This window comes from Carettochelys insculpta, chromosome 1 (genome assembly GCF_033958435.1).
Source record: "Carettochelys insculpta isolate YL-2023 chromosome 1, ASM3395843v1, whole genome shotgun sequence".
Taxonomy (NCBI): Eukaryota; Metazoa; Chordata; order Testudines; family Carettochelyidae; genus Carettochelys; species Carettochelys insculpta.
Genome location: NC_134137.1, coordinates 238,351,943 through 238,374,914, shown reverse-complemented (window position 1 = coordinate 238,374,914; position 22,972 = coordinate 238,351,943). Strand labels below are relative to the sequence as shown.

The 22,972-nt window shown below is 42.8% G+C and overlaps 1 protein-coding gene across 1 annotated transcript; it reads left to right on the top strand.

The window, feature by feature from the left end:
- Nucleotides 1-5,118: 5,118 nt before the first annotated feature.
- On the top strand, nucleotides 5,119-21,429 carry AKAP3 (A-kinase anchoring protein 3). Its single transcript, XM_074983655.1, has 3 exons — nucleotides 5,119-5,208; nucleotides 12,849-15,071; nucleotides 21,274-21,429. Exons 1-3 carry the CDS (start codon nucleotides 5,119-5,121, stop codon nucleotides 21,427-21,429), a joined length of 2,469 nt encoding a protein of 822 aa, XP_074839756.1.
- Nucleotides 21,430-22,972: the final 1,543 nt, after the last annotated feature.

Here is a 22,972-nt window from a genome sequence, read left to right as displayed (position 1 = left end):
CCATAGCACACCTACTTTTTCAGCTGAATCTATTGCCCAAAAACATCACATTTACCTACATTTACTATGGTTATGGTCTTACTAGAGAGGTTTGCAACATAGTAATACATAGAACAAGCTAAACAAGGATCAACTGCATTTATGTTTCAAATACACCACAGAATACACCATCTTTGACAGTGAGCACAAACATTTTCTAAAGCTGCTCAACTAAACTATTTCTAACTATTCATAGTCCTAAATCTGTTCCACATGCAGCGTTCAGTTCTGATGCCTGAATTTTGCCTTTTTGCGTTATAAATTTCACATGTAACTATATTTTAAAAGTACAATTTTATTAAGTAATTGAACCAACAAATAATTGAAATTCAATGGATCGGCACAAAATGCAAAGTAGAGTAAATAGCAACTTACCAGGTTAGGGGGAAATCTGAGCATGCTGGGCTGCGTCTACACGTGCACGCTACTTCGAAGTAGCGGCACCAACTTTGAAATAGCGCCCGTCGCGTCTACACGTGTCGGGCGCTATTTCGAAGTTAACTTCGATGTTAGGCGGCGAGACGTCGAAGTCGCTAACCTCATGAGGAGATAGGAATAGCGCCCTACTTCGACGTTCAACGTCGAAGTAGGGACCGTGTAGACGATCCGCGTCCCGCAACGTCGAAATTGCTGGGTCCTCCATGGCGGCCATCAGCTGGGGGGTTGAGAGATGCTCTCTCTCCAGCCCCTGCAGGGCTCTATGGTCACCGTGGGCAGCAGCCCTTAGCCCAGGGCTTCTGGCTGCTTCTGCGGCAGCTGGGGATCTATGCTGCAGGCACAGGGTCTGCAACCAGTTGTCAGCTCTGTGTATCTTGTGTTGTTTAGTGCAACTGTGTCTGGGAGGGGCCCTTTAAGGGAGCGGCTGGCTGTTGAGTCCGCCCTGTGACCCTGTCTGCAGCTGTGCCTGGCATCCCTATTTCGATGTGTGCTACTTTGACGTGTAGACGTTCCCTCGCTGCGCCTATTTCGATGTTGGGCTGAGCAACGTCGAAGTTGAACATCGACGTTGCCGGCCCTGGAGGACGTGTAGACGTTATTCATCGAAATAGACTATTTCGATGTCGCAACATCGAAATAAGCTATTTCGATGTTGGCTGCACGTGTAGACGTAGCCCTGGTGTGCAAAAAGGTGGGTAAGCTGTCTTCATTAGCTTAAGGACTCTGGGACTTTGGAGTATAATATTGATTACATGGGACCTTGACCATACCTAATTCATTATTATTTACATCTAAACCATTATTGTATTATCTGCATTTTTTCCAGTCTTATTACTTGTCCCTGCTTTATTTTGATTACAGAATAAACTGTACTTGAAAGACTAACGAGCTTAATCCTGAAATGTTTAATTTTCTTTCTCTCCCCATCCTCAGATTTTATTTCTGGCATCCACTGGAGATTTAAAAAGTTGACGCTGTTGTATGTGTTTTTAAATTTCCCAAGTATATGGTCATATGTCTAGTCACAAAGAGTTTCGCAGCTTGTGTGGAAAACCAGAAGTTAATGCTTCCACTTTACAAAGATGTATTTCATCTCCTTGTATAGGTTCTGATTTTATATGGCTGCCTATGGGAGCAATTCTCGGAAATCGTGAGGACAAATCACAATTTTTAGAGACTTTTCTTGAGTCTCAGAACGTGTCCTAGAAAACGGTGAGTTCATTCATTGTATTTGAACCCTATTTTCAGTAAAAGTCAGCACAGAAAATGTTAGCAGAAGTGTCTTGAAAACGATGATTAGTTTAGGGCTTTCTGTTCTTTGCAAGCACTTCTGTAATTATTCAGTTGTCTGGATTTTCAAAATTTGCAGTAAGTGACTTAACAGGGAAATCCTTAGTTGGCTTAACAGGGAAATCATTAGTTGGCTTAAATTCAAAAAGAATGCATACAAGAAATGGAAACATGGACAGTTGACTAAGGATGAGTATAAACATACGGCTGGAGAATGCCGGGCAGTAATCAGGAAAGCGAAAGCACAATTGGAACTGCAGCTAGCAAGGGATGTGAAGAGTAGCAAGAAGGGTTTCTACAGGCATGTGAACCATAAACAGGTTATCAGAGAAGGTGTGGGTCCATTACTGGGTGAGGGAGGTAACCTAGTGACAGATGATCCAGGAAAAGCTGAAGTACTCAGTGCTTTTTTTGCCTCAGTCTTCATGGACAAAGTCAGCTTCCACATGATGGTCCTAGACAATGCAGTATGGGAAGGTGGAGGGCAGCCATCTGTGGGAAAGGAACAAGTTCTGAGCTATCTAGAAAAACTAGATGTGCACAAGTCCATGGGTCTGGATTTAATGCACCCCAAGGTACTGAAGGAATTGGCAGAGGTCATTGCTGAACCTTTGGCCATTATCCTTGAAGACTCTTGGAGATCAGGGGAGATACCGGTTGACTGGAGGAAGGCAAACATAGTGCCCATCTTTAAAAAGGGAAAGAAGGACAATCCAGGGAACTATAGACCCATCAGCCTTACCTCAATCCCTGGGAAAATAATGGAGGGAATCCTCAAGGAATCTGGTTTGGAGCACTTGGAAGAGGGGAAAGTTATCAAAAGTAGCCAACATGGATTCACCAGAGGCAAGTCCTGCCTGACCGATCTGATTAGCTTCTATGACGAGGTAACAAGCTCTGTGGACATGGGGAAGTCAGTGGATGTGATATACCTTGACTTCAGCAAGGCTTTTGATACGGTCTCCCACCAACATTCTTGTCCATAAGTTAAGGAAATATGGATTGGATCCTTGGACTATAAGATGGATAGAAAACTGGCTTGATGGTCGGGCCCAACAGGTAGTGGTCAATAGCTCAATATCTGGATGGCAGTCTGTTTCAAGCGGAGTGCTGCAAGGCTCGGTTCTGGGGCTGGTGTTATTCAACATCTTTATTAATGACTTGGATGAGGGACTGGATTGCACCCTCAGCAAGTTTGTGGATGACACAAAACTAGGGGGAGAGGTAGATTCGTTGGAGGGTAGAGAGAGAATCCAGAGGGACCTGGATAAATTGGACTGGGCCAAAAGAAATGTGATGCAGTTCAGTAAGGAGAAGTGTAGAGTCCTGCACCTGGGGCAGAAGAATCCTAAGCATTGTTACAGGCTGGGGACTGACTGGCTCAGCAGCAGTACGACGGAAAGGAACCTAGGGGTTATGGTGGATGAAAGGCTGGATCTCAGTAAACAGTGTGCCCTTGTAGCCAAGAAGGCTAACGGCATACTAGGGTGCATTAGGAGGAGCATTTCGAGCAGATCTAGAGAAATAGTTGTTCCTCTTCATTCGGCACTGATGAGGCCACATCTGGAATATAGTGTCCAGTTTTGGGCCCCCCAGTATAAAAAGGATGTGGATTTGCTGGAGCAGGTTCAGCGAAGGGCAACAAAATGATTAAGGGTCTGGAGCACAAGACCTATGAGGATAGGCTGAGGGATTTGGGCTTGTTTAGTTTACAGAAAAGAAGACTTAGAGGTGATTTAATTTCAGCCTTCAACTTCCTGAAGGGGAGCTCTAAAAAGGAGGGTGAGAAACTGTTCTCAGTGGTGTCAGATGGCAGAACAAGGAGTAATGGTCAGATGTTGAAGAGGGAAAGGTGTAGGTTAGATATTAGGAAAAACTTCCCCACCAGGCGGGTGGTGAAGCATTGGAATGCGTTGCCTACAGAGGTGGTGGTTTCTCCATCCCTTGAGGTTTTTAAGTCCCGGCTGGACAAGGTCCTGGCTGGGATGACTTAGTGGGGGTTGATCCTGCTTGAAGCAGGGGGCTGGACTAGATGACCTTCTGAGGTCCCTTCCAGCCCTGTGATTCTGTGACTTAGGTGAATTGCTTTTGAAAATCTCAAATGCAGTATACAACTCTCAATGCCTGTCAAATCCATTGTTCCATACCCACAATCCCCTCTTCAAATTTGTACAGTAGGGTCTCAACATTCATGAGGGTTCCATCTTGAGAACCCTTATGAATGTTGAATTTTGCGAATATGGCAGGCACTCCCTACCTGGAGCCCAGCTGCAGGGGCTCCTGCCTGGAGCCCTGGCGAAGCGACGGCTGATGGTGCTTCTGGTCCGGAGCCCCAGCAAGGTGGCAGCTGATGGTGCTCCCCACCCCAGGGCCCCGAGGAAGCAGCAGCTGCCAGCGCACCCCATCCCAGGGGCTCTGGGAAGTGTCAGCTGCTGGTGCTCCCTGCCCTAGGGAGCATCAGCCGCTGGCACTCCCTGCACTGGAGCCCCCGGGGGAAGTGATGGCTGCCAGCGCTCTGTGCGCCAGAGCCCTGGGGAAGTGGCAATTCATGAATAATTGAATTTGCAAACCTTAAGTTCATAAATGTTGAGACCCTACTGTACTTAAAAGGACATTGCTATTTTTAAATTTTGATTTCTGTTGGAAAACATATCTTCTGAAATGTAAGGTAACACTTAAAGTTTCTATAAGTTAAGGAATTCAGGGTGAGCACGGAATTGTCTTTGTTTTTTCTTCAGTTTATTGGCTAGGATTCTTCTACTGCTTGGTAGGGTACTGATCTGATATTATCTCTGGGTTGGGGAAGGATAATACAGTACCAAGAGATCCCATTTTGCACAGCTCTACTGCAGATCATCACTGATGCTGTGTCTACATGGCAGTTATCTCAAAATAACAGCAGTTATTTTGAATTAACTTTGGAAGCATCCAAAAGGCACACACACTATTTAAAAAAAAATCTAAGTAGAACGTGCATTGTTCCAGTTCCAGTAAACTATCATTCCACAAGGAATAATGCCTATCTTGAAATTGCTACTTTGAAATAGGTGCTATTAAGACAGGGAATAGCACTATTTTGAAATAAGTCATATGGGCTCCAGTGGCACTATTTCAAAATAGCACTAAGGACCCGGAAATGCTTTTTCAAAATAGCTGGATGCTATTTCTAAATGCATTTTGTGTGGGGGTGTGTTATTTCAAAATAGGATCTTTCAAAATAGCTATTTTGAAATATTTCAGAATAGCACCGCCATGTGTAGATGTAGCCTGATTGTCATCAGCATTGTTCACATTCTTTCCCCTTTCCTTTCTTGTACCTGTGATTTTGGTTTTCTTTCTACTTTATCACAGATGACTGACAACATTGACTGGTTACAGAGCCAAAGTGGACTCTGTAAAGTGGACCGCTATACTCCTGGAGGTGAAGAACAGAATTGGACAGTAAGAAATGCATTGCTTTTTAGAATTATTTTGTAATTCTATTTTCTTAAAAAGAACGTTCAGCAAAAGTAACCAACAAAAATACCTTAGAGAGCATGAAAAGTGATTTGTCTGTATGTGGATATATTTTGAAAGGTAAATGTTTTACCCATTGAATTTGTTAGTAAACAGGGGACTCTACACTGCAATTAGATTTTTCAATCATGTAATCTAAAAGCCCAGCTGTTTGGACTGTTATAGTTCAAGTTTGAATTCATGTGAATGGTTTAATTTTGTATGTTTCATTCCTTGGATATAGCAAGGTCTTTGTCTCCCACATATGGCAGTTAATGGTCCCATAGAGTAAGGGATTTACTCTCCAAATGAGAGGAGTCAATGTTCAGCTCCATTTATTATCAAAAATGTAAGACTATTATTCAAGAAAATGGCATCTATAATTTTTTTTTCATTTGGTATAGACATCACCTCATCTCACAAAGTAAAATATTGCATTTTTTCTCCTTAGGCTACTTATAGGTTCACTAACAGAACTGGTAAAGGTGGTAAGGATGGTTTTCCTATCTTATGAACATTTCTGAGATTTGAAAATGATCCTGTTCCACATTGGAACAAAACCTGAAACTTTTCAAAGTTTTTCATCAAAACCAAGACCACAAGAGTTTGACCCCCAGAGTGTCTAGTTGTTAACATATGCACCTGGATTATGGGAGAGCCAAGTGTAAAAATCCCTCTATTGTGTTTCTATATCGGGCAAGTGCCCTGACAAACAGGCTACTGGCTCTTGTGGTATAGGTCTCACTAGCATCTCAGCCAGAAACTACACCCCAGACCTGCAAAACTTTTCCCAATGCACGTTTTGTCAAAACAGGTACATTCCTACAAAAAGTTTCAATTTTGACAAATCTGCATTTTCTAATGAAAACTAAATTGTCAAAAAATTCACAACTGTTCTATTTAGCAATATTGAGTAATGTATTTTTTGGCACTAGCCATGAATACTTGAATTGATGCTAGAGACCAAATTCAAAGAGCTGTTATGCATCTTTCAATACTGTGCATTTTTAGCTTAACAGCTGGCTAATGTTAGTTTAATCTCAATGAGAAGTCAGTTTCTGAATGTTCATCATAAATCATTTTGCTGATAAATTTGGATACAAATAGTGTACTCAGAGAAAAGATAGGGTACAATGCCACACTCTAGCGCTGGGTGAATAATGAGAAAATTTATTCACAAATGTTGTGTTGAGATCAAAATTCAATTTACTTTTAATTTTGTCCCACCTCCCTTTTCATTAGCTCTTTGCAAACGTTCATGCAAGGAGAGTTCATTCAAAACAAATGTTCCATAAAAACAAGATTTCTGACTAGAATCATAGATTTCTTTGATACATTTGTCCAATAAGTTGTCAATTATGAATTGTTCATCAAGCTTTTTCACCCAGAATGTCTTGATATCACCAGCAGCTGTTATTAGAAACATCAACTTGCTAATATATGATAAAGATTATGGATTAGATAAGAGGTATGTCCCATCTTCAAACTATGCGAATTTTATTACATTAATTGTTCTTAAAGTAAAGGTGCTGAGAGAGTTGTTAATAGCTGCAGTGTATAAAGTGAAAGGACACATATAAATATTACTTAGGGGCTAAATTATACTTCCACATTGTTATAAATGTACAATCACATTGGTATAAATCCAAACTAACTCCATCAGATTCAACGTGCCACATTCAGCTTTCAGCTATACCTGTGTGAGTCCATACTACCTCCACTGAATTTATCATGTACTCTGGATTTATATCAACATAATTTATGCACTACATTTCCTGGGTGTCGAGCCTGTGGTTTCACTTGGATTACTTACAAAATAAAGCGTACTTCAGTTTGGATAAGGATGGCAGAATCAGGCCCATAGACAGCCCATACTAACATTCAAAAACAGAAATCGAGAAACCTGACTGAAGAAGCTGTGAGATTTTTGTTGGTTTTATTTGGTCTGGGTTCACACCAAATGATCTGTGAATGCAGGTTAATATAGTTGTGCACACGGGGGCTACACCTACACTTCCAGGAAGATCGACATTGCCGGGGTCAATCTTCCAAAACTTGATTAAGCATGCCAGATAGGGACATACAACATCAAACTTATGGGGAACCTGCATTGGCACCAGTTCCAGCACCTCATTAGGAATAAGGAAAGTCAATGGGAACATTTGTTCCCATCAGCCTTCTGCAGCGGAGACAGCATGGAAACCCAAATTCAGGTACATCAACACCCGCTACATCATTAACATAGCTGGGACTGCGTACCTTAATTCAAGCTTCCCATTGAGTGTAGACCTGCCTTGAGTTTTCCTGAAAGTTTTGAGGTTCTGTGACTCCCAGATTATAATAAAAAAAACCTGCAATGAAAAGCAGTATGAAACTGGCAGAGGTGTATAAAGTTCTCTGTAATACCAGCCAAGTTAGTTGCTTTCAGTCTGTGTTTGTGCTCTTGGTTTGTCATTTTGTGTATTTTGATAACTGGATAGGCCTGTTGGCTATGGTGTATCTGAGATTGTACCCTGAAATGACATTCTGGTGTTCTTTCAAGTGGATTAAAAGATGACAAGAAGTCCTGCAGTACCTTATAGACTAACAGATATTTTGGAGCATAAGCTTTCATGGGCAATGACCAGTGGGTCCTTCCTCAGATGCATGAGTGGGGGGTTCCAGAGGAGTGTTTAAAGATAGGCTTATGAAAAGGAGGGAGTTTCAGTCAAAGGAAGGGCCAGAGTTGACAAGGTTCGTTCAATCACAGAGGATGTGGCCCATTATCAGAAATTAATGTGGAGCTGTGAACATCAAGAGAGGAGAAATCAGGTCAATTCAGTCAGGGAGGATGTGGCCCATTTTCAGTAGCTAATGTGGAGGTGTGACCATCAAGAGCGGAGTAATTCGCAAGAGCCACTGCTACCAATGGAGAGGAGTGTTACCTTATCACACCCAGGAGCCTGCACCCTGTGTGCTTTGCCACCAGAGAAGCTGTATGGCCCTGGACACAAGACACCGCCACTCAGGATGGGGCTGAGGGTAGTGCAAGTGCACTGCCAGGTGCAGCAATGGGCACTGAGAGGAGGGCCACCAGACAATCAAGATGCGAAAAGAACACTCAGAGATGGTAATTCCATTGCAGGGAAACTGAATGAATTCTTTGTATCAGTCTTCACAACTGAGAATGTGAGGGAGAGCTGAACCTTTGTTTTTTAGGGTTTTTTTGTTTTTTATGATGACAACACTGAGAAATTGTCCCAGAGTGAGGTATCATTAGAAGAGATTTTGGAACAGATTGATAAACTAAACAATAATAGGTCATCAGGACAAGATGGTATTCACCAAAAAGCTCTGAAGGGACACAAATGTCAAATTGCAGAACTAGTAACTGTGGTTTGTAATCTATCATTTAAAAGCACCTTCTATACCAAATGACTGGAACATAGTGTGACAAATCCCTCACCAGTTACTTATGGGTTCTGCGCTTCTGGGCAGCTCCTTGTGGGCCTCAGAAACTCACAGAGGCCTCTTTGTTGCCAGGGATCTCCCGGCAGGAAAGAGTATCCCTTGCCAGGTAATTTTCATCACAGGCCAGTCCTAACTGGAGGTGGAGTAATGTCCCTCTCCACCAGCCTTTAGCTGCTCTGGTTTTGCCCCAGTTGGGCTTCCCTGCCGAGGAAGTAGTGGGGGGAGTCCAGTCCCACCCACTGCCTTGGTCTCCAGCCCAGGGACCCTAGTGAAGAAGGGAGTTGGTGGGGCTTTTGCCCCTGCCCCACAGCAACGACCTTTTCCAGACCCTCTTCATCCACCATTTCCCTTGCCGTGGCTACACTAGCAACCCCCTTTCAAAAAAGGGATGCTAATGAGGCACTTCAGCGCATGCTAATGAGGTGCTGACATGCATATAAAGCACCTCATTAGCATAATATTGGCCATGTGCGTTTCAAAAGTGCCGCTTTCAAAACACACGCTGCTGATGTAGCTAGGGGGCCTTTTGACAGGACCCCCAGATTTTGAAAGCCTCTTCTTCCCATTTGGTTTTGGGAAGAAGGGGCTTTCAGAATCCAGGGGGTCCTTTCAAAAGGCCCCTGTCTACACTGGCAGCGTGTGTTTCGAAAGTTGCATTTTCAAAACATGCACAGCTGCCATTATGCTAATGAGGTGCTGTATATGCATTGCAGTGCCTCATTAGCATCTGCTGAAGTGTCTCATTAGCAGCCCCCTTTAGAAAGGGGGGTGCTAGTGCACCCACGGCCCCTCTAGTGTCTTCCCCCCCATACCTGGTTGCTGATGTTACTCAGCTCTGCTCTGTTCTGTTCCGTTCTTCTTCACTGTCAAAAACCTCTAGCCTCCTTCTTTCTGAAGCATCACTCCATGCACTCTCCTGCTGCCTTCGGAAAGCCTTTTATAAGGAGTCTGGAGGCCTTAACTGGTCACAGGTGCTTGATTACGTCCTGTTGCTGGCCGACTCCTGACGAGACCCAGCTGCCTATCCAGCCTACAGGACTGCATCCTCTGTGAACTTAGGAGGGAAACAAAAAAATTCATCCAGCACCCAAAATGTTCACCCTCCATGAGGCATTTGTCAGCTGCAGTCTGTGATCTGCCACAATAGTTTATGTGATTCCAATTTTTAAAAAAGGCTTCAGAGGTGATCCTGGCAATTACAGGTCAGTAAGCCTGACTTCAGCATCAGGCAAACTGGATGAAGCTGTAGTAAAGAACAAAACTGTCAAACACATAGATGAACATAATTTGGTAGGGAAAAGTAAACATGGTTTTTGTGATGGGAAATCATGCCTCTCCAGTCCACTAGAATTCTTTGAGGGGATCAAAATCACATGGGCAAAGGAGCTCTAGTGGATCTAGTGTAATTAGATTTTCAGAAAGCCTTTGACTTATCCCTCACCAAATGCTCTTACGCCAAAGTAAGCTGCCATGGAATAAAAGTGAAGGTCCTCTCTTGGACTGGTAACTGGTTAAAAGATACAAAGCAGAGGGTAGGAATAAATGTACAGTTTCCAGAATGGAGAGTGGTAAATAGTCATGTCCTCAGGTGTCTGCACTGGGAACAGTCCAATTCAGCATATCCATAAATGATCTGGAAAAAAGAGTAAACAGAGAGATGGCAAAAATTGCAAATGATACAAAACCGCTCAAGATAGCTGAATCCCAGGCAGACTGCAAAGAACTACAAAAGGATCTCTTAAAACTGGGTGGCTGGGCAACAAAATGGCAGATGAAATTTAATGTTGATAACTGTAAAGTAATGTACATTGGAAAACAATTCCAACAATACCTATGAAATGGTAATGTCTAAGTTAGCTCTTACCACTCAAGTGATTTTGGAGTTATTGTAAGTAGTTCTCTGAAAACATATGTTCAGTGTACAGTGGCCATAAAAATTAAGAGAATGTTGGAAATCACTAGATAGGGAGAGGTAATAAGACAGGAAATATCATATTTCCTCTATAAAAATTGATCGTATGCCCCTGTGGTTGCCCTCTCTCTAAAAAGATATACTGGAAGTGGAAAAGATTCAGAAAAGGGCAACAAACATTATTAGCAGTATGAAATGCTTTCTGATTGAGGAGATACGGGACTTCTGTCTGGGACTTTTCAGCATGGAAAAGAAACAGTTAAGGGGAGTTATGACAGGTCTATAAAATCATGACTGGCATGGAGAAGGTAAATAAGGAAGTATTATTTATTTCTTCTCATAACACAGGAACTTGGGAATAAATAATGAAATTAATAAGTGGAAGGTTAAAGACAAAGAAAAGGAAGTATTTCTTCACACAATGCATAGTCAACTGGCGGCACTCTGTGCAGGGGATGTTGTGATGTTGTTGTAACACAGAGGGAGCAATGCATGGGTGGGGGATATGTGATCACATGCTCCTCCCTAAAACACTGAAGGGGTGGGCAAGGGGACAGCAGCAGAACTAGAGGGTAAGAGGAAGGGTCAGAGCTCTTCTTCTGGTTCCAGCCATTCTGCCTGCCTTGGACACTGTCTGGTGAACTGCCCATGTATCTATGCTACATTGGGTAACACTCTAGGCAGGCAGCATGGCCAGAAGCTGCCTGGGAGAGTGTCTGGGAGAGGACAGAGGGCCCTCTGCCCCTGCCAGCTAATGTACCATGGGGAAGGCAAGGGAGAATGTATAGGTCCCTGGGCCGAGGCAGGAACAAGTCACATGGGCTGTACTTGCTCCTCAAGCTGGTGCCCTTTTATGTCCCTCCCACTAGTTGCTTCTGCGCATCCAAAAAAAGAACTAGATAAACTCATGGAAGATAGGGTCCATCAAAGGCTATTAGCTGGGATGGGCAGGAATGGTGTCCATACCCTCTATTTGCCAGAACTGGGAATGGTTGACAAGGAATGGGTCACTTGATGATTACCTGTTCTCTTCTTTCCTTCTGGAACATCTGGCATTGACCACTGTCAGAAAACAGGATCCTGGGTTAGATGGACCTTTGGTTTGATCCAGTATGACCAAATTCTTGTATTCTTCCTCAGTGTTGGCAGGATACACCAAAGAGCAGTCTCCCAATCTTTAAAAGACAATGTATTTTTTGGTGAAGTAACTGAATGACATATGGGCCGTGTCTACACGTGCCCCAAACTTCGAAATGGCCATGCAAATGGCCATTTTGAAGTTTACTAATGAAGCGCTGAAATGCATATTCAGCGCTTCATTAGCATGCGGGCGGCAGCGGCGCTTCGAAATTGACACGCCTTGCAGCCGCGCAACGCGTCCAGATGGGGCTCCTTTTCGAAAGGGCCCTGCCTACTTCGAAGTCCCCTTATTCCCATGAGCTCACGGGAATAAGGGGACTTCGAAGTAGGTGGCGTCCTTTCGAAAAGGAGCCCCGTCTGGACGCGCCGCGCGGCGGCAAGGCGAGTCAATTTCGAAGCGCCGCTGCCGCCCGCATGCTAATGAAGCGCTGAATATGCATTTCAGCGCTTCATTAGTAAACTTCAAAATGGCCATTTGCATGGCCATTTCGAAGTTTGGGGCACGTGTAGACGTAGCCATGCTGTTTGGACCCTTGGGTCTGTTTATTCATGAGGAGATGAAATTCATATCTAACTATACTTTTTGCTTCTCTCTTTGCAATAGTTAAAACATCCAATTTTACATCCATTCATTTAGTCCTTGTAATTTGCATGCTTCTCTACAATATAATGCACATAGAAGAGGCCAGACTACAAGCTAGCAGAGGGCCTGATACAAATTCCACTGAAGTCAGCAAGAATCATCCTAATCACATCAGTGGGTGCAGCTGCACAAGAAGAGCTAGTATCCATGTTGCAGATGCATTTGCTAAGCAATCAGTATAGAAGAAGCTTTCATGTCACAATAGTAAAAATGTCATCATGTTTGCACAAGCGTTTACATTTGTCCTAATACTGGTTGAGCTGCAACACTGCTGGCCATTGCTAAAATATAGGTACTGATTTTTCTGGCATAGATAAGGCCAATGAGAGGTGCATTAGCTATTTATAGACTGTCTTGAATTGAGCATGGTGTTTGTACCATGGAAACATGAATATTGGGGAAGTAAACCCTGGTAAATTTATGATTTGTTTCAATCCTCAGACTGATTCAGCAAAACTTTTCAAACAAGCCGCATCTGATCCACTCAAAGTCTTGAGCTGGCTCCGAAAAGATCTTGAAAGATGTGCACTTGGAATCCAGGATGTGCTGAAGTCTACTGGTAAACAAAAGGCTTGTGAGAGTTCCAGGGAACCATCAATAGGTGGGCAGAGCATTCAAATGCGCAATGCTCCCTCACCAGGTGGTTTCAGTGTCTATGATGAGCAGTTTAACATGGACATTAGATCCAACAGTGGGTCACCCGATTTTCATATGGAAATAAAAAGCACCTCAAGTCACAAGGAGCCAAAGGATGTAGAAAGTCAGCCACCTTCTGCCGATGCCAAGCAAGGTGTGGATGATGTCTCTTTTTATGTTAACAGACTGTCTAACCTTGTCATTGCAATGGCACGTAAAGAGATTAATGACAAGACAGATGGCACTGATAAGTGTATACACAAGTCACTTTTTGCCTCTCTGGGAGAACCAGGTCACAAGTCTATTGGAGTGGGCACAGACGAAGGCAAAAATAATCCATCAGAGAATACAACTCATATTAATATGAAGGAAGCCAAATATGAAGAGAATCCATCTTCCAAGAAGAAAACATTTTTTTATAAAGAAGTAGATGAGCAGTCTTCAAATAGAAATGAGCAGAATCATGAGAGAATGTCAGCACGCAGTGAAAACAGAACATGCCATCATAAAAAACGCTTTGGCCCAGATGAATTTACAAATACTTTAAGCAAAGGGATTTTGGTTTATGCCAATAATGTGGTTTCAGACATGATGGTCTCCGTTATGAAAACCATGAAAGTTCAAGTGAATGATTCAAACATAGCTTGTGTGGTGCTGAAAAAAGTGATACTAAAGCACTCCAAGGAGGTAGTTTCAGACTTAATAGATTCCTGTATGAAAAATTTACACAATGTCACAGGAACACTCATGACTGACTCAGATTTTGTTTCTGCAGTGAAGCGGAGCCTATTCAGTCAAGGAAGTCATAAGGCTGCAGAAATAGTACAAGCAATGCTAAATCGTTTACATTCAACCTTAATAGTACAAAAACCAGCAGGAGATAAGTCCCAGTCTCAAAGTCTTGCATATGCATCGGTGAAGACAGGTTCACGAACCGCAGCAGATGCAAAGGCTCAGAACCTGAGGTTTTCAGCAACAAAAACTGAAACAGTTACCAAAGAGAAAGAAAAAGAAATGACCTGTGCAGAAACAGTTGGTAACCATATAATTAAACATGGGCTTACTCTGTGGCATCAAAACCAACAAAAATGCAACAGATGCTCGAAATCTCAGTCTTCAGCAAAGGAAGCTGAACCTAAACCTCCAGAAAATCCACACTGGGGGTCAGAAATTCAGAACATTGCCAAAATCTCAGGAGATTCATGGGCAAAAGATCTGATTGTGACAGCACTCTTGCTGATACAGTATCATCTTATCCAACAGGAGAATGCAGGCAAGGGCACAGCTGAGGGGGGCAAAACTAACAAAGCAGGGACCACTGCATTTGGATTCCTTTCGCATGAATCCCATGACAAAGGTGGTTGCAGTAGTTTCAGACCCTCCTCAGCAAAAGATCAGAATCCACCAAAACAAAGTGATGACTCAGATTCCCAGAAGTCAGAACTGCAAAAGCACAATCCTGAAAACGACATGTCCAGTATCATATTAATGCTCATCCGAAAATTAATAAATGAGACTGGTTGCAAAATAGAAGGCCAGCAAGGAAATTGCATGGTGGATGAAACCAACAGGAATCCTGGCAAAACCTCTGAGGGACAAACCCTTTCAGAAGTTGAACAGTCTTGTGAAGAGGCTATAACTGGACTGACAAAAATGATTACCGATCAGTTTGACATAAGTGGAAAAGAGGAGGGCAGTGGGCAATTTATTGACAGTTTGGTGGACACAGTGACAAAATTGTGTCTCATGATTGCCAAATACAGCAACCCCGAGTCTGCTCTAGCAGAGATAAGGGAGAGGGAAGATGGCACAGGCTCTATGGATTCCAAGCACACGGGAACTGCTGATGCGGAACTTGGATCAGGTGAAGACAACGCATCTGGTCGCAAAGTAGTCGTGATGAATCAGAATCTTTCTGAGAGTGCACATGACAAACAGCTCCAAGCACTCCTCCAGTGGGTAGCAGCCTCCCAGACAAATGTACCTGTGTTGTATTTCTTAGATGAAGATGATGAGTTTCTGAATAAGGTAAGCAATGAAGTAACTGAGTGGTGACCAGGATCTTTAGGCCATGGTGGCATTTAGGCACTTTATTCAGTTTTTTACTGTCTGGTGGCATAAGCTTTGTTCAAAGAAAAAGCTAAATATCTGGACTTCTCTCTTGCTAAAATAATATTCAAAGTTTTAATCATGGTGCTACTGGCTTCATAAAACATCATAAACATTAGAGATGGACAAAGCTATCATGCCATTTAGCCCATCCCCCTGCCCGTGAAGAAATGTTCTCTGTGGATGCACCCTCTGCTGCTCTGAGTCTAGTTTTAAATGACCCAAGTGATTGCATTTCCACCATTTCCCTTAATTCCACAGATTAATACTAGTAAGAACTTTTTCATGATATGCCATGTTATGATACATTTTATGAAACTGACCTCTTTGCAAAGCACTGTCAGATCCACTGATGAAAACTGCCAGATGAGAGTGAACAAAACAAAAAAGCAGTTACATAACACTTTAAGGACTAACTAACTTTAAAGCCTAACAAAATAATATATTAGGTGGTGAGCTTTTGTGGGGCAGACCAACTTCCAGCTCTGAAATTATTTTGTTAGGCTTTAAAGTGCTACATGACTGCTCTTTTGTTTTGTGAAAATAGAGACTAATCTGGCTACCTCTCTGTGGATATGAGAGTAAATAATTAATATTGTAAATTATTTATTATAAAGGGACCATTGTCAATTTAAAAGTCATATATTGTGGATAATCACAGTTCCTTCTCTAAATTACTAACTTGAGGTTATTATTAGTGAAAAGGTTTAAAATCCAAATTTTCACTATCAAAACAAAAAGCAGTCAAGTAGCACTTTAAAGACTAGCAAAATAGTTTATTAGGTGAGCTTTCGTGGGACAGACCCACTTCTTCAGACTTTAGAAGTGGGTCTGTCCCACGAAAGCTCACCTAATAAACTATTTTGCTAGTCTTTAAAGTGCTACTTGACTGCTTTTTGTTTTGATAGTGTATAGACTAGCATGGCTTCCTCTCTGTTAAATTTTCACTATGTGTTCTTTGTTTAGCTTTTATATTTCTTTCATCTGGGAAGACCATTTGTCTGGTTTTCAGATTGACAGCTTTCTAAAGTAGTGTTGCTGGACTCATTTTCTCTGGTACTTTCATGTGAAGTCAGTGGACGTAGAGAGGATGCCAATTCTCAGAGTACTTTGCCCTACCCTCTCTGACACAACCTTACACAAAGTTTGCGTGCAAGGTGATGCCAGCAGGGACAGGGCAATGGACTCTGAAAAATGCCATCCTTTGTGCAGCATGACCTTGTACACAGAGTGCAGGCAATGACAGGCTGGTGATGGCAGGTCCATTCTGTTCCCAGTAGTAGTGGAATGTCCAGTATTCTGGGGATGTGTCAGTAGCTAAGGGTGGTGCTGGGGGCGTTGCGTGCAGGAGGGGGCATGTGCACCCTCCCAGAAGGCAGAAAGGGCAAGCTAGCAACTAAAAGGGGGATTAGTGAGATCAGAAGGCCAGTGCGGGCAGCAGGAGTCCAGTCCCTGACCCGCACTTACTGGGAGGCAGATAGCACAGGAAGGCAGCCCCAGGTTTCACTGCTCTCCAGCCACACCCTGGGTGCGTCTACACTTGCATTCCTCTTTGGAAAGATGTATGCAAATGAGGTAAATTGAAAATGCAAATGAGATATAAATATGCATAGATGTCACCTCATTTGCATATTCTAATTTCAAAATTGCTTCTTTCGAAAGAAGAAAGCCAGCGTAGATGCTGCTCTTTCGAAAGTAAACCCATCTTTGAAAGAATCCTTCTTCCCTTTATTTAATGGGAAAGAACCTTAGTCCAGTCCCCTGTCCAAGTTTCCAGTTCTTATATGCATCCTTTTTGAGTTTGAGCTCACCAAGGATTTTCCTGGTAAGCTAAGCTGGTTGCCTACCATGTTTGCTTTTCTTACTGTGCATCAGGATGGTTTGTTCCTGTGCCTTCAATAAGACTTCTTTAACATATTGCCAGTTCTCCTGAATGGCTTTCCCCTTCATATTAGCTTTCCAATGGATCCAGCCCACTTCTCTCAGGGAGTCAAAGTCTGCTTTTCTGAAATCAAGGGTCTGTATTTTACTGCTCACCTTTCTTTCTTTTGTCAGAATCCTCAAATTTACCAGCTCATGATCACTACAGCCCAGGTTGCCCACCCACTTCTATTTCTCCTACTAGTTTTTTCTTTTTTGTGAGCAGCAGGTCAAGCTGTACACAGCCCCTGGATAGTTCCTTCAGCACTTGTACCAGGAAGTTAGCCCCAACATTCTCCAAAAACTTCCTGGATTGTCTGTGTGCTGCTTTATTGGTCTCTCAACAAATGTCAGGGTGATTAAAGTCTCCCATGAGAACCTAGGCCAGTGATTTGGAAGCTTCTCTTAGTTGTCTGAAGAAATCCTCGTCTACCTGATCTGAATCTCATGGGTGAAGAAAAATCCTCTCTCCCACAGCACCTGCTGAACCATGCATTTACTTCTATGATTTGACGATCTCTATCTGGACCTTCAGCAGGTAGGATAGATGAGAACACCACTTGTGCTCCATATTCCTTGATCTCTCTTCCCAGACTTAAATCTGCAGTATCATTATTTCCTACATGGAGAAGTAGGAAGAGGTAATAGTCTGCAGGTTTGATGATTTTTGGAAGTCTCTCTGCCATATCGTGGATTCTAGCTCCTGGTAAGCAGCAAACTTCCTGAGATTCCAGGTCTGAACAGCAGATGGATGACTCCGTCCCCAACTACCACCACCCATCTACTTCTCTTGGGGGTGGTGGTCATAGAAGGACTGCACACCACATGCCCTGCAATGAATGGCATCTTCTTCTGTTCCCTTCCCATCCTGCACATCCTACTTACAACAGCTTTAAAGTTATTCTCCTTATTTACCTTAGTTAATCTGATGTACTCCAAGGAAAGTTGCTGGAAATGTAAATTTCTGCGAACCACTTAAGTTCTTCAGTGCTGTCAGCCTGCCTCCCTGACTTAGTCATTGTGTTGAGGCCAAAAGACACTATAGTCCTGATGGGGAACGTGGCAGGCCAAATTAACAAAAAGGTCACATCTTTGGAGTTTCTTTTATCACAAACCAATGGTAGTCCTTCTTGGGCTTCCTTTTTCTGGTCTTTCTTCAGGTGGCACAGACTTCTCCACGGATCATCTTATAGCAAAGTTCAGAGTAAACGTGTGGTTATTTTTCTGGCATGTTGCTGATATTTAAAACTAGAATGAAGAGAGCCTGAATAACTGATTTCTGAGAGAATGTAGGAACTGGGGAACGGACCCTGAGATCAATAGTACTAAATTTTCTTCAGGCTGTATTTCTGTAATCTGAATTTAAAAGCCAGGGCTGGAATGTCATTGCTTTAAAAAAATTGTAGAAGAAACAGTAGTGAGCCACAAATCTCAGATATTGACCTAACTCTTTCCAAGCCTTGAAAACTTAGAGCCTGATCCAAAAACAATTGACATCATGGGAGGATTTTCATGACCACCAGTGGATACTAAACCATGCCTACACTCAAGACATTCTGTGTGAATATACATGAACACACATATCCTCGCGTTTACTTACCAAATTCTGCTCCACTCTGTCTCCTGCTCCTCAAACAGTGAATGTTCTTAAATGCCACATGTGGTCTGATACCTCAGTGCGGTGGGATAATAGACTTCACTTTAGCTATGAATTTCCAGTAACAGAGAGGTAGCCATGTTAGTCTGTACTCCAACAAAACAAAGCAACAGAAATGTAGCACTTTAAAAACTAACAAAATGATTTATTTGGTGATGAGCTTTCATGGGATAGACTTGTCCCACAAAAGCTCATCACCAAATAAAGGGTCTGTCCCATGAAAGCTCATCACCGAATAAATCATTTTGTCAGTTTTTAAAGTGCTACATTTCTGCTGCTTTGTTTTGTACGAATTTCCAGTCATGTTTCATTTTAATAAGAAACCCTCTATATAGCAACCTTTCTTTTGGCATTTGATTGTCCCCCTTCAACATTTTAATTTTTAAAAAAATGGTTTGAAAAAACTTTTTTCCCTGAAAGTGCATAAAATTTTTGTCACCATGATATTTAACTGTAGTCTGCTGTATAATTTTACATTTATCATTTTTTAAAAAATTGCTTCCATATCAGATGGTAATTGCTGAGGACAGGAGTCAGGATATATTGTTTGGCATTGTTACTATCCTAACTGGCAGGGAAAAAAAGCCCTAAACACCTAGGCTGCAACTACACAGGCAGCTTGTCAACAAAACTGGGGTTTTGTTGACAAAACTCACCAAGTATCTACATGGCAAAGAGCTCTGTCGAGAGTTTGTTGACAAAACTCAGCTGTTCAGTCGTCAATGTTATCCCTGTTCCCAATCGGGTATAATGCCTCTGTCAACAACGTTTTGTCAACAGAGTGCCCATGTGGGCAGTTCTGTCGACAGAGTAGGCTTCCAATTCCCAGGGCAGCCCTGTTTGCAGAGCTTCCACTCAGCTGTTCTGTCAAAAGAGGGCAAGGCAGTCTGGCTGTTCTCTGTTGACAGAGTGGCTTGCTCTTTCAATCTGCTTTTGTGTCTAGACGTTGTCTGTCAACAGAGGTACTGCCAATGTTTCTCTGTCAACAGAGGCTACCCATGTAGACATGGCCCTGAAGAGAAGACACTTTTCAAAATGAATATGTAACACATTTTCAATTGCCTTTGTTTTCCCAAATACTGAAACTAATCAGACCCAAGATGATTTAAATCCAGCTCAGCGCTGCTCTAGAAACTGCAGAAGAGGGGCTTTCCAATGAAAGCTTATTACCTAACAAATAATATTGTTCGTCTTCAAGGCGCTACAGGACTGCTTCCTTTGTTTTGTGAAGATACAGACTAACATGGCTACCTCTCTGAAACTAAATCCAGCCAGATACTCAGACTCCATTGCCAGAGGTGTTTTCATTTTCTTCTTCTACACCTAAGCATACCTGTTCTCCTTGGATCTCAGTACATAACTTGATTTCTTTATAATCAATAACAGAGAGAAGAGGTGGTGCCAAATTGTTTTTCTGCAGAGAAGGAAGCACAGAAACAATGTATGCCTTAAACCGTGATTCTATTAATGCATCACTTGGTGCTACAACCCACACATTTGTATTTTGGGCCAAACCTTGTGTACTTTATACACTTAGGCTACACTTGCACTGAGGTTTCTATTTTGTGATACATACCCCGCAGCCAAACACTACACTTGAAATAGCAGGGCTTTAGGTAGGAAGCTGCACTCAATGACCTCCTAAGGTCCCTTTCATCCCTAGGAATCTATGATTTCATTCCTTCTACTCCTTTTTTTGAGACGGACAGTGGGAAGTTCAAAATAGTCCTCTATTTCGAAGTTTGGTGCCATGTGGCCGACACAGAGTTTAAAATAAGTTACCTCAAAATAGCTTATGCAATTTGCATAACGCAAATTGCACAAGTCATCTCAAGATAGGGGTACAGTGCTGCCCTAGTCTTAGCCTCGTTCAAAACAATGGGACTACTCAAATTGAATAGGAAAGTAAGTGGGGGGTGCAAGAAAGTAGATGTTGATGAAGATTTTTCTGGTTTTCAGCCTAAATTTTACCTGTTACCTTTAGCTCATTTCTTCCAGTTGTGCCTTTTTGTATTACTCTGAATAATTCTCTCCCTTTTGGATTTTGTGGAGGATAATCTTGTCCCCATTTACAAATGACAGCCAGACTAGCTATCTGTCTCTTCTAATCATTCCTCATAGATCAGCCTCCCATAGCACCTGAGCATTAGTGGTCTTGTAGCCAGAACTGGAAATAACTTACAAAATTTGCATTGCACACATTGCGTAATTCATTTTAAGATAACTTATTTTGAACTTGGTACCATCCAAACAGCACCAAAGTACAATATAAGCGGCTATTTCAAAGTGTCCACTATCCCTCTCACAACAAGCAGTAGAAGAAACAGAATAAGGAATAGCAGGTCTATTTCAAGCGTGGTGGTCAGCCCCAGAGTTGCTCTTTTGGGATAGAAATGTATCCCAAAATAGCAACCACACTATAGCCATAGAAAAATAGAAAATAGAATGGAAGTAGATGAATAAGTAGGACTACAACACCCTGGCCCCTCATTTCTCCCAGTTATGGTATATCACACTTGTGTTTTGCTTCTCTTTATTTCACAGCTTCAACAACTGTCCTCAATAGCCGTGGAGAAGGGGTACAGCGTGGGGGAAGTCATACAGGCAGTGCTGAAGTATGAGAAAGAAAAACAACTTGGCGAAGCCCTGGGAAATTTTGTTCGGTTACCAGTGCTGGACTGGCTGCTGAATAACCTGTGACCCAGGCATCTCCTTTCTCTTCCTCACCAGCAGTGCTTTGATTCCAGTCACACACCTATAATTACGCCAACATATCAGACTCAACTATCCACCACTGATGAGTAGGATACGATATTATCAGTTATACTGACTCCTGCTGGGCAAGCCTATAAATAAAACAAGAGCTATTGAAGTCTGGTTGACAATGCTGATTGTAACATGAGATATGGACTTCCCCCTAGCCTTATTTTACACTTCACAGATCTGGATGTGCTGGTGTTAGCTTAGCAAAGATAGCGAAATTAAATAGATTGTCCTGTCAGGTGAGGAAAGCATGCCACTGGACAGCCTAGGATCCCTCAGCTAACATGCTCCTGTGTCAGACCACTAAACTAAATGGAACAGGCAGGCCTGATAATGGTTGGGAGTGGGGGCAAAGGGAGCAGATGCCACTGGGCCCAGGATTTCAGGGAGGGCTGGAGTTTCAGGCCCTTTTGAAACACTATGGTGGTGCTGCTGCTCTGGCTGCTCACAGCTGTGCGGGAGTGAGGAAGGGGCCCAGCACTGCAGTGCAGGCAGTGCTGAGGGCTGACTGTCCTTGACCCTGCATCTTCTGGGAGGTAGAGCCAGGCCTCCCCCTCCCACCTTGCCCCAGGGCCCATGGTGCCTGTCAGCACCTTTGAGGACAGGATGTTTCATACCTGCCTGAACAGGTTGGTTTTAGTTACATTGGGAAATAGAGCTTCTCAGTCTGCATATGCACACTTTGAAAACAGCCGCCCAGCTGTTTCTCTGTTTTGTACCACTGCTTGATTCCTTCCTCGCTTCACTCCTTCTGCTCAACAAAATACCCGGCTCTTCCCTACCAGCATGTGATTTCTGAATCTTCCACTTTGGGCACAATCCAGTGGTCATAGGAATCCGTGGACTATCCATGAATAGCGTGGGACTCAGGTCCTTTGTTATTCAGACTGCCATGCCACACATAGATCCCAATCTTGTAACTTTTGAGTGCACTAGCTCCCAGTGGAAATGAAACACACTAGGCATTTCACAGGATCAGGGCCCACAGCAATGGCTGTTGGAGCACAGATTTAGTATTACTGCTTTACTGTCAGCTTTATGTCCCCAGCTGCTCATCAGTTTCATTCTACATTGTAAAACTGCCTAGAGCTTCAACATTTCCAACTAAGTTTTCAATGCAAACTTAAACTGCCCAGCTGAGGGAATGCTCAGGAGAACGTTGGGGGATCCATCACTGGATTATAGATACTAGCATCATTTGTAGCCGTCAACAGACTCACTAATAGGAAGGTGACATGAAGACATCCTACTTGCTGTTGAGTGACCACCACGAAATAAAAAGTTACACCAGAAGTCAGCATTCATCAGGGTGGGAACCTGATACTAACTGGGTGCTATCGACACATCTGTGAGGCAAATTACATGTTGCTAATGCATATCTAATTTGCTGTCAGTATCACCCATCACATTTACATTTTTCTAGGTTTCTGCTTCCCACTGAATATGTATGTTTCAGATCATTATTTCCCAGCTGTGTTAG

Excerpts from the sequence above, each read along its gene's own strand:
- AKAP3 (XM_074983655.1), top strand. The coding sequence starts at position 5,119 with ATGACTGACAACATTGACTGGTTACAGAGCCAAAGTGGACTCTGTAAA. Across the intron at positions 5,209-12,848 it reads GTGAAGAACAGAATTGGACA|ACTGATTCAGCAAAACTTTT; the intron begins GTAAGAAATGCA and ends TTCAATCCTCAG. Across the intron at positions 15,072-21,273 it reads ATGATGAGTTTCTGAATAAG|CTTCAACAACTGTCCTCAAT; the intron begins GTAAGCAATGAA and ends TTTATTTCACAG.